This window comes from Pteronotus mesoamericanus, unplaced genomic scaffold (assembly GCF_021234165.1).
Source record: "Pteronotus mesoamericanus isolate MK-2021 breed Mesoamerican mustached bat unplaced genomic scaffold, CSHL_Meso_final scaffold_85, whole genome shotgun sequence".
Lineage (NCBI taxonomy): Eukaryota > Metazoa > Chordata > Mammalia > Chiroptera > Mormoopidae > Pteronotus > Pteronotus mesoamericanus.
In genome coordinates, this window is record NW_026555329.1 from 19,054,387 (window position 1) to 19,066,924 (window position 12,538).

General features: G+C 38.7%; 1 protein-coding gene across 1 annotated transcript in view; it reads right to left on the bottom strand.

The window, feature by feature from the left end:
* The window catches only part of PPP1R9A (protein phosphatase 1 regulatory subunit 9A), a 269,005-nt gene that overhangs the window by 40,851 nt on the left and 215,616 nt on the right, over positions 1–12,538 (bottom strand). Inside the window, exons 9-12 of the mRNA XM_054564340.1 lie at positions 7,948–8,001; positions 4,811–5,040; positions 3,140–3,236; positions 2,865–3,036 (exon numbers count right to left, since the gene is read on the bottom strand). Of these exons, the coding sequence (XP_054420315.1) occupies positions 2,865–3,036; positions 3,140–3,236; positions 4,811–5,040; positions 7,948–8,001 (553 nt within the window). The remainder of the gene's footprint in view (positions 1–2,864; positions 3,037–3,139; positions 3,237–4,810; positions 5,041–7,947; positions 8,002–12,538) is intronic.

Below are 12,538 nucleotides of genomic sequence, written 5' to 3' on the forward strand. Positions count from 1 at the left end.
CGAGGGTGCTTAGATACAATGTAGGGAACTCTTACACAGACCAGAGTTACCGAGGCACAAAGAAATCACCAATGCTCACCATGGCAGCAGGGCAAAATTATTTTCCACATTCTGGAACATGTGTAAAATAGTATTTGACCAAAACACTGTCACAGACTAGAAGAGATTTAAGGTTTCTTATGGCTCTTGGTGAAAAAATAATTAGTACGTTTGCTTTATGTGATATGATAAAAAAGCATTCAAATATATTACATAATAAAGGTGTATATTTATTCCATCAAAAATTTAACAAAATACTTGAGTGGGCTTAGTTTATAGAGCGAACCAAACAAATGATGTTCCGATGTGACTTTAATGCGGTAAATTGTGCATGGTGTGAAAAATGGTTTTATCATTGTACAAATTTACAATAATTTGATATTGAGAGTCACAAAATTAATCCATCCCCTGGGATGCTCTGTCCTAGAAGAACACGAGCACATGTGAAGAAATGGGTGCTCATCTACTCCCCCTTTCATCATCTTTCCTTTCTGAGTCCTTCACTCTCCCCTTACTTTCTCTTTCACTATTTCATTGGAACATCATTTTCATTGACCTATACATGATAATCCTTTTGCTTCATGGAGCTGCCTCAAGGCCTGAAAGTATGTTAATCAATAAAACATGCAGGGCTTGGAAAGCAAATCAGAACTGGACAGTCTCCAGGAGGGAGGAAGGCAGAGCCCTGCGTCTAAGGGGCGGAACTGGGACACCGCCTGCTGCAACGAGGCGTGTGTTGGAGTCTGGGGGGATCCTTAAGGGCTGGATGGTCTGCGTCTGGTCTGCAGTTCTATTTCCTTTTCTAAACCTCTAGGACTTCAGCGTTCCCTAGCAACAGAAGCAAAGGATCAATTTAGAAAAGTGCTTTCCAAAGCATTCTTATCTAGCTACTGACCAAGCCATTTTGTTTATGTGATCAAGCAATTGAAATTCAAGGAGATTTATCACTGACTGTCCTTGGCAGCAAAACTGGAAGAGCACTTCTTGATGTGTTACCACTAACGTCTGAGATGACTGATTCTGCCTCTACTGCACAAGCATGCATGGGTTTCTCTGCATCTTACTGCGAACCGACAGTGTTGCTAGGGAAACTGATAATTATGTGGCAAAATGGAGGGTGTAGAAGGGAAAAAGGGTTCAGAAGAAATGTAAGGTTTTGATCTAAATCAGCATGTTAATAGTACAGTTTGTTGATCTTCTGTAGTCATATAATTTCATAAATATATTAGTTATATGTTTGACAAGATACAGATTTCTGAAGTGAAAGAAATGAATGAATGAAAGAAGAGAAAAGAGCAGAAATGCATTGGCCTCTGGAAAGCTCCTGGCTTCAGCTCATGCTTGTGCACACGCCACAGCAGGACACAGATTCACTATGAATCACAATGACTTTTAAGAACTAAAATATTCAAAAACAGGAAAAAATTTGGGTTTCAAAATTACAGAGTTCCAGATACACAAACTGTAATTCTATAAAAGCTCTAATAAAATTGCTTTCTTTCACCTTGAGGACTGAGTCAGTTCTATAGCCCCAGTATACTCTTTAGGGTGGGGAGAAAGAGGTGTTACTATTTATACATAATACCTAGTAAAACCAACCCGGCTGAGTTGAAGGACCTTAATGAAGTCACACAGCTCTTCAGTAACTGGTAATGCTGGAGCTAAATACTCGAATTTAAGCTGCCCAGAAGGCATTATACACAGATTATATCTTATTAAGGGAAAAGCCAGCACAAGGAATGAACTTAATGAACTTAACTTAGTGAATGGATGCAAATCTCTAGATATCACTTTAGTTTCAAATGAAGATATGTTTCCAATACATTTCATTTTTAATGGCTAAGAGTTTAGTTCTAAAAGTTAACAATATGATCTAAACACTCGTTTATAAAAAAATCTCATTGGAGGCGTTTTAATACTCCAAAGATGATGAGAAATTTCATCAGCACTGAAGAAATTTCAATGATGATGAGAAAGATTATCAAATGAAACAGCTCATCAGGGAGCAGAGCTGCGCTGCATGTCCAGTGACTGCCTGTGACCATCCGTCCTCTCAGGACATTGCTGCTGCACATTCTTCTCGTCTCCCTTTTCCAGGGACCACTAGGTAGCTATTTTAAACAGAAGTTTCATATCCTCCTGTGTATTCATAATGACAAATTCTTACATGTTTTCTAATTTGTATACGTACTGTAGATATTGAAACATTCATTCACATTATACACACAACTTATGTCTGGGTGTGCATGTGTGCAAGAAAATCGGTGACTTATTTATGGCTGGTGTATGAAAGAAGACAACCGTTTTTACCGAAAATGTGTCCAGTGTTTTGGTCTTTGGTCTTTGACAAATAAAAGGATGAGAATTAGATATAGGACAGCAAGAGAAAAGCACAAAACTTATGTGGAATTTCTTAACTCAATGAATTCCAAGAGCTGGAAGTAGATAGTCAGCCTTCTGATGTTATGAAAAAGATTTTTAGTGATTTAGAGATTTCAGGCCTTACTCATTAAAATAAAAGTAATGCAGCTCAATCTAGATGGGATGAACTATCCCTTTAAAGCAGCTTATTAAGTCTGTCAGCATTATGATGGTGTTAAAGCATTTGGTTTGCTTAAGATGGAATTTTGTTTTCTTACATCAAAGCATTTATTTTTGATATAAGATAAGCGCTAAATTATAAATTCTTATTTTGATAAATCTTTTTTTCTTTCCCATGGCAGGAAGGCATTTTCAGCTTTTAAGTCTCTGGATAAGAAAAAGAAGAATGTAAAGCCACATTTTCCAGTCATTAAAAACAATGTTTGTGGGTAGATTAAACAAACCTTGAGTCAGGCCATCTTGACAAGACATCTGCTTGACATCCAAGTTCTCCATGGTGTCTCCTTTAGAGACTTCACCGAGAGATGTTCTTCTCTCAAAGATGTTGTTGTTGTTATTAACTTGAGTCCCATTTTGCTTCAGGAGTCTGAACACCTCAGCTTCCAAATCTCTAATCTAAGAAAGAAAAAAGCCGTTTATAAAACTCTAAACCAGCACTCCTCTCCAAGAACCAGGCAAATCTATCCTGTTATGAAGTGGCTCTGGTCATATAACTCACCCGTACTTGCAGGCCTTGAACTTCTACAACATGAGCTTTTTCCAAATCTTCTATTTTCTTCCTTTCTGCTTCCTGTCTCTTGATGAAATCAAGTTCTCTTAAGAAGAAAATAATAGATCTCATTGCATCAAACACTCGAAAAATGAGAAAACATAAGGAAGTTCTTATCAGAGGCAATAAACTGCACAGTGGGATAAATAGAGCTATTTAAAGAAATAAAATTCAATAACAGTTAGAGAAAAGGTATATAGCAATGAAAGCAAATAAAACATTTTAATGGACCACAAAGCAAATAAAGATGCTTTGATTCAACTTACTATGCTTTTCATTTGTATCTCCTGATTCTAGAGCACCCATACATCTTTAGGTAGGAGCTCATAAACTAATGACCCACCTTGAGTAATTTAGTGGAGATAGTTACATGCCCGGTAGATATAATTCTGCATGTAAAAAGTAGTATACCTAGTAAATTGATGGAGCTGAACGGTAAAAGTTAATGATAAGATTGTTTCCTATGAATGACGGTGGAAAAGGGCTGGGTGGGCCAGAAGAGCTGAGGGGGCTGTCACTCACACACTGAGGAGAACTGGGGAGAGGGAGAACTAATCCCCACTTTGAGAGCCTGCAATATAGAATGCAAATTTAGCAAGACTTATTATAAAATTATGACATGAAATAGAGTTTATGATGCTATTTTTGGCAAGAAAAGTTAAAATAGTGATGTGCTGAATTAACAATTATGAAGAGCAATTTCCCTCTTTCAGACAAACTTGTTTTACATTATAATTTCCATTTTATTTTTTTAATCAAAATCTGCAAATGCCCCAAAATTCAGTGGGTTAAGAAGAACTGTGTCAGCTCCCATCTGTCTTATTTTTAACTGTTATTTTTATATTTTATTCCTATAGCATTTTCTTTTATATATTGAAAACATTATTTCCATGATAGGAAATAACAGAGATATGGCGAATCTTATATATACGCTTAGCTTCCAAGGCTTGGCATGGGAGACCAGAAGCGGTACTGGCATTACTTTTCATTGTTCCAATTAGCCAGAAGTAACTGACGAAAAAAATCCAGTAAAAATCTCCCTGGTCAGTCTCCCTGAAATTATACCAACATCCAACAGATGGAGGCAAAGCAGCATTAGCTCAGAAAGAGCTGCGGAAATTCAAGAGCAGAATGTGTGGTGATGGTCTCTCTTACTGCAGGGAAATGGCAGGGCACGGGGTCCTGCCAGTCAATATTTACACTCTCTGCCTGGGAAAATCCTGCAGTTACCAATTATAAGAATAGAGACAGAGACAGCCTCGGCAAGGCCCCAACGGCTGCTTTGCATGTACTGTCCTGCTTCTGAACTACAGGGACGTTTAGAAAAGGACAGAGATTCAAATGTTTTAATAGTTACTATCAATGATTAATGACCAAAAGAAAATTTCACGATGTAACTGGTTTCCAAAAAATGATAAAAAAGAAAATACAATATTCTATGAAAAAATTAATAGCAGTGCTTTCCAAAACTTAATTTCTCCATTTTTTTGCTTTAACTATGCTTCTTAGAGGGATAACTCTGAGGTCATCTTTTCTATTCCACTAGATATTTAAAAATTATTGGATATAAACCTTCCTTATACGCATACAAGTATTCTGTAGTCATTGGAAGCTGCTTACTTTTGTTGAAAATCCTTGATCAATTTCTTCGCCTTGTTGTATTTCTTTTCCAAGGCCTGATACTGGCTTTGAGTCTCTTTGAGGTGTTCGTTAACTGTGTGGCATAACGTTTGAGCCTCGATCCAGTAGCTCTCCAACTTCAGCATTCTTTCTTTATTCTCTTCTATATTCTGTTGGAGTTGAGTTTTCTCTAGTTCCCACCTCACTTTCTCGTTTTCTGCTGCTTGAAGCTGGTTAAAAAAATGTCAAGGCAACGATAATCTGGCGACTTTTGTACCAAAAATTACTCACATTTTTATAGCATGTTTTTGATTAAATTCAATAGTTACATATACTCAATCACTAAACACCTTGAGATGTGAGGAGCAAGTATTATTTTCATTATTTCACAGATTATAAAATGGAAGCCCTGAAGAGGAAAATGCTTCGTCCACGCTGACAAATGACAAAAACGTGGGTTTGACTCCAACTCCCATTATCTTTCCATCACAGTATGTGGTGTGAAATTCTGTGAGCAGTAAAAAGCGTTTTAGAGTCTGGCTAACTCTAGCTAATGCATTTCAACAGGTTTTTTTCTTTAGAGGTTTTTCAAAAACGTATAATTATAGGTTAAAAGAGTTAAGTGAAAAGGGGGAGAAGAAAGACTAGCATGGAGGAGAGAGGGGCAGAGCACAGCGTGGCCTCGCGGTTGGCAGGGGGAGGGCTCTGGAGTCATTCAATTTAAATCTGAATCCCAGCTCTGTCACTGTTGGCCTTTTCTCCATTTCATTTACTTTATTTTTTAAGTTATATTGGAATGATTTGCTATTTCAGTTGTCCTGATTCCCTCCCCCCGCCCCGTGCCCTCCTCCGCCCAGCGCCCCCCACTCCCTCAGGCAGTCCCCACACCATAGTTCATGTCCAAGGGTCATGCGCATAAGGTCTTTGCCTACTCCATTTCCTGTACTGTATTTTACATCCCCATAGCTGTTCTGTGACTACCTATTTGCACTTCTTAATCCCCCTTGCCTCCTTTTTAAATCACCAGTAATTATTTTTTTCAATTACAGTTTACATTCAATATTATTCTGTGTTAGTTTCAGATGTAGAGCAAAGCAGTTAGAAAACCATGGACTTTATGTGCCACCCCCCAGGCTTCAAGCACCTGTCCGGCCCCCCTCACAGGCCTTTAAACCTTGGGCAAGTGACTTAGGTTCTCTAACACCACGGTGCTTGGAATAGCTCCTTGTGCATAATAATCATCTGATAAATATTATTTTTGTTTTTAATCCTTTATTTCAATTGACATGAACATAGTTTGTGGCTGATTATTTTGCTGGCCATGTTCTGAGCCTTATAAACCCCAATCTTCATAAAAGTATAAAAGACAGTGTAAGTACAAATATAAATTATTGTTGAATTAATTTAAATCCCTCCAATGGAACAGAAAGGCAGCTTCTTGTGACTTCTCCCAGGAACTGTTAGAAATAGACAATATACTAGTTCCACCCTCTTGTTTCTACAGAAACTCAAGGTCGATCCTTTAGGTGAGAGGTCCAAGGTCATTTGTTCACAATAATGCTCTGCCCTTTAAACTAGTGCTTCATCTGTTTCACATGCCTTTTTCTAAGGTTCAAAAGGAGGCTGAGTCACAAACAAATTGAGCACAAACTACCAATTTTCAAAATCTAAGACATCCACGAATAATAGAGCATTCAGCAAATAAATGTTTTTTGCATATTTTAAACTAAATATATTGCAAAACATTACAAAGTAAATCTCTGCAGTCAATCAAAGTAGTCAAAAACATTTCAAAATTAAAAACTGTGTTATCAAAATGGACATAGAGTTGCAGTAAAGTAAGCTCATCTATGGGTATTATATGCCAATATAATAATGAGAAAACTATAAAACACTAATTTATAGGATTTCTCAATTAAATGTTTATAGTAAAAAAAACATAAGCTTTGTTAAAGCACTTACATCACAGGGGAACCTTCTCCCTAACTGTAATCAACAATTAAAAAAATACCTCTGTCCTTCCATCCTATGCCGAGAAACAATAGCAACTTAAAATGAGACTGGGATTTTACTGCATCTTTTATTAAGCAATGTTTTGCATTTAAGTTGTTTATTTACCAACCACTACTAATTTAAAAATTATTTTTCAGAGAGCTTAGCTGATACCATGAATGATATATAGATATGTTTTGACTAAAGAGCTACAGAGTTATTAGCTGGGAATACCATTTAACCAAAATAGCCTTGTAAATTCATCTCCATTTAGAATACATGGAAAAACCCAAACAAGTGTTCAATGTGAACAGGAAAACAGATCGTTAGTGGTGGGAAAGGCATTATGTCTTAATTTTTAAAAGACCATAAAAACAATAAAGAATGCTGTTTTAAAAGTAATTCAAAAGATATTTTTAAATCTCTGAAATTACATATTTGATAAAACTAGACACAATTTTAGGAACTGATAAGTACCTTACAACTTATTAATAAAAATACCCTTTTGAATCTTGCATTATATAGAAACTAAAAATACATAGAATCTTTCATCATGATCTGTTTTATCCTCCACAAACTTAAATAATGTGAACTAAATGACTAAAAATTTCCAGTAACATCTGGCACCTATGAGCAAATATTCACATATTATATTAAATTTCACCATCTCTAATTATTAGAAATTGGAACTTTTCTATACAAAATAATTAATGTGCTATGTTAAAATGAATTGTTTCTGATGAATAAATAAAAATAAATGAATAAACCTATTTAAAATAAAGAGAAAGAGATACAGAATAACAGCTTGTGCCTAAGGAATTAGTGTTCAAAATGTAATTCGGCATGTGAACTATTAAATATACTTTTCAGGGAAAGCTCAGAGGGAACCACATATGTGTAAATATGTAAATATGTATTTTTAAAATATCATGCAATTTTCCCTAGGGGGTATAGTGGTGCTCACACTCCAGGGTGCACGCTCTCATTGGCACGTTCCTCTATGCATCGAACAGTGGAAGTGAATCTGACATTTGCATTCTTTCAAATGAATGCGAACAAATCCTTTATTGCTAGGTCTGAATTTATTCATAGCCTCCAAAGTTTAAAAGGTACTGTTCAAACACCATGTACTGACTGGTGCTTACCTTGGTCTTCAATTTTTGAATCTCTGCTTCTGTAACTGCATGTTTGATTTGCAACTGAAAATTGAAAAGAAAGAAAAATCGGAACTAAGAAAGTGTATCTATATTTTTCAAGCCCCAGACACTAAAAGAATATCGTGTTACCCAGCAGAAGCCCTAGGAAAGTGCTGCAATGCAGCAGGTTGTAAATTAAAATGTCTAGTATGTAAAATGACTCACTAGGTACAAAGTAATTATACGCGGGGTCTATGGCCCACACTCCCTAACATCGGATTAAGTTACAAATTTAATTGCTCAGGGGCCAAAGGGAAGAAAACACATTTTTTGCCCCCTTTGCAATTCTTCCTTTATGATTTCAGTGCCAAAGAATTGTTTTCTTGCAGTCCTGTCGACCGCAAGTCGGGCTAGTGGCAGTGTGAATATTCAATTCCAAATCTGGAAGAAAGGTGGCGCTGTGGTACCACGAGTCACTAGGCTGAGCAGCTCTTTACAGCTCGGGCTTTCTGTAAAGGGATGATGCACTTCCACCGCGAAATCTGTTTATCTTTTAATTGCAGGAAAGGTACAGGTCTACATTTCTGTCCTCCAAAATATCTACTTATGTCGAGGACCCGGGCCCCCAAAAGCTACAGCTACAGTTTATTAGCACGAGAGCCACCCCTCCCCCCAACCTCCCGATTTACATTTGTTTTTCTTTTCCCCTCCCAGCACTTATCTGTGAAGGAAGAAGAAAAAAATAAATAAATTCCTATCCTTCAAGGATAAATAAATACACCAACATTTACGGAAAACAACATGTGGGTTGGCAATCTCTTCTCTGAAATCTTTGGGGCCAGATGATTTTGGAATTCAGAATTCTTCCAATTTCTTAAAGGTAGAAAGATGCGTTTTCCATAGTTGCATTTTGCTCACAGCAGCATCGGTGGAGGCACGCTCTGATCAAACACACAGATATTTTTGCACAGGACTATTTCCACTAAGTGAAGTGTATAGAAATTGTAAATAATCTCCTGTCAGCGGTAGTCATTTTGGCCCCCAAGTGAGTTTGCCACAAAATTATTTTAGAAATCTGTTTCAGACCATTTTGGATTTAGGATAAACCTCTAATATTACTATAATGAAGTAAGTCTAAGGTTTTCTTCTCAGAAAAAGGGACCTGGCTGATGGTAGGTTAGAAATGTGAACCTTCGGCGATCACGGTGCCTCAGAACAATCGGCTCTCTGGCTCTCTCTTGGGTGTGTCACTTGCATCTCCTTGGTTTTTACCTGGCTACCAGAGAGGAAGTCAGAATCAGGCACAGGTTGATCTAACACCTGCAGATGCCAATAAATAAAAGCTCAGGCCTGAGGGCCCCCCAAGTTTCTCACAAAATGCTCCCTTCGTGCTGCTCTCCGGGCTCCTGCCCTGTTTCACTGCTACACCTCTCCCTCCCGAGGGCTGATCACAGCACATTCACATTTGATTCTGTCCAGCTCACATCACTTCTCTTGCCTGTGCCCTCCTGCTCTTTTCACCCGCACTGGTTCCTAGGGGTTTCTGCGCTCTCACAGCCTCCACCGAGGAAGCACTCTCATCCGGATGACCCATTTGGGACCTGACTGTGCCAGGCAGCCCAGGCTGGCCTGCTCGAGTGGCCTCTACTGCAGACTCACACTTCTGGACTCACTGTGGATATGGAAAACCGGGGATCAGGGCCAAAAACTGGCCTGCTCTTGCTCCCACAGTGACCTGCTGTTAAAACCAGGACTTGGAACCTTGATCTTTCGGTTCCTGATCCAGTGCCATTTTCCTTAAAAATAAGGATTAATTTGACTGGCATTTATTAAAGAGATGTTACATGCCAGATGATGTAGAAATGACTCTTTCTCCTTCTAATAAATATCACTGTTAATCTACCCTACCAATATAAATAAAGTGGCAAAGATATTAGAACTGATATGTTATTTATATAAATATAAATATATATATATGCATGTGCACATACAATGCACACATACATGGCTGTAAGGAATTATTTTCCATGGGGATCTTACACGTCAGGATGAATATACTTGGGCGCCCAGCAAATCCAAGTGCCTCGGTGATTTTGGAGAACCTTGCAATTATTATTGACAAGGAGATCAATTCCTTTTTCTTGATGCCAAAGTGTGCCAAGTGTAAAGAATACAGCAGGTCCTCAATGTCCATTTTGTTGTTGAACGTTGTTTCATTATAATGCTGATGAGATATTGAACTTCTCTTGTTTTTATCAAATCGCCTGTGGTAAAATTGGTCTAATTATACATGCTTTCTCCACAGCTCCAAGAACCTATCTATGAACTAAATTCATCTCAGGCCTATCATGTACTAGCTATATGATGTTGGAAAATTACTTAACCTCTCTTACCTTCACTTTCCTCTCTTGTAAAATGCAGTTCCTTATAGTTCTTAACCTTCCTTATTGAAAGATTAAATGAGATAACCCACAAAAGCTTTCAGTACAGTGGTTAGCAGGGAATCAGCTTTCTATAAAGTCAGCCAAGATTAAGAAAGATTAATCAGTAGAACTCAAATATGATTACCTCTCAGTTAAAAGTGCTTAATGCTGTAAAATGTCACATCTGAAATAAAACAAACACCTCTGGTTCTATTTGAATAGTAGCAAGAAATCAAAAGGGCAGATTTTATAATGAACATTGCAACTAGGGGCAAGTGCCAAATTTTATTTTCTCAGCAGTTAAGTCCCTACAGGATAACCAAGTACATGGCATGCAACTTGTTGAGACTGGATTTTCTTTGCTCAATTACTGTGGCCTCTAGTAACCTGCATCTCTGGACCTCCGTTTCCCATATGAAAAATGAGAGAGCTAGATGTGACAAACTACAAGGCCTGTGCAAGTGCTCCAGGTGTGACATTTATGCAGTGGAGAGCCTGGAGATGGTTGTCATGGTTGCAGTCTAGAAATTCTCGTCCAAAGCCAGCCTAGTCAGCCCTGTGCATGCATATGCCAGATTAACCTACTGCTGTGCAGGACAGACTTAGGTAAAACCGTCCAACAGACAAGTTGGTTTTCAGTTACCCCACCCCTCCTATCTCACCGAAATGGGTAACAAAAGAGAGCTGAACTTGTGAGCAGAACTGATAAAAGCTTGGCGTGTTCCTAAGTGCAGCCAAACTCTTTAGATCCAGGAAGGCAGAATTAAGGATGGAAATTCAGACATTATTCAGAAGATGCACACACGTTTTCGTGCAAAGTATTCTTAGTACTCATAAGACCTAAAATTACAGATGTGATTATTTTAATCCTGTATGGACATTAAAAGAATTTCTACAAATTCATCACTATTAACAGCAAAATAAACCAGTTGAACTCTTTCATTTTATAGAGAAAGAAACTGTGTTTCAGTAGCTTCAGTTGCAGAGCTACTAAGGGTCAGAGTCAGGTTTTATAAATTTCAGTCCACGGTTTTTTCCACTGACACTAAATTTCCTACATGACCCTTTATCTTTTATATCATCTCCTTTAGCTTTGCAAATGAGTCTGTGAGGGAAGCACGCTGGGCACTGTTCATCTCACGGTTCACAATGGGGAAGGAGGCTCAGAGAACTTCTGTGGCTTCTTCAAGTTCCCGTAGAGGCAGGGGTTCTGACACCCCTACCCCGGTTCTCCCCTTCACCACGCACTTCATCTGAACCAGCTCTGGCTCACACAAACCCCGAGGCGTATGTCACAGTTGTCACCTCCCAGATGAGAAAGGATTACTCTGCCTGGAAACCATGGACACTTGTGCTAGTCTCTGAGTGTTCTGACACCGAATACAAACTGGTGCTCAGCCAGCTGCTGTTATTGTCTATGGAACTTTGGAAGAAACACCTGCCTCATTATTCAACCAGCATCTACTGAATGAGACTACGTGCCAGGTGCTGTGCTAGTCACTCAGGATACAAGAGTGTAACACTGACTCTACCTTCAAGACACTTACTACAGGGAGGTTAATAAACACCAGCTCCCGAGAGAAGTTCCCAGATCACCCTGGGAGAAACGCCAGGGAAACCTGCTCCTAGATGGCCCGATTAATCTATGACTCCTAAAACCAGGTCACATGACCTTTGGCTCTGGCCTATTTGTCACATCTCCAACTATGAACCCCACTTTTCAGGCAACGTTGGCATGGTGAGCGTGAGACACTTCTGTGAGGAAGAGAAATTGCCTCTTCAAAGAGGTGAATCAGCTTGACAAGAGAAGCACAGTTGGTAACAGGCTGTTTTCTTATTCTAGAGCAGTCCTCCTTCCACACATTCGACAACCTATCCAGAGTACAGGTCCAAGGGTTCACACGTCACCCCAAGACTGCTCATGCTGACTCACTATAGGCAGAGGAAGTCAACAGGATTGGCTAACAGAAACAGAGCATGAATGACCTGTTGGAACTTTTGGCCTTCAGAGAATCTGGGATTGAAGAAAAGAGTTGGGTGGAAGGGTGGAAGTAAAATCCTAGGTCAGTGTGTTTCAGCTTACAGTAAGACCAATCGCTTTCATCTCTCCTGTCATCTTTGACATAAATGCCATAGAGAGCCGCCCCAGGATTACAGAACAAATAAACATTTGCATT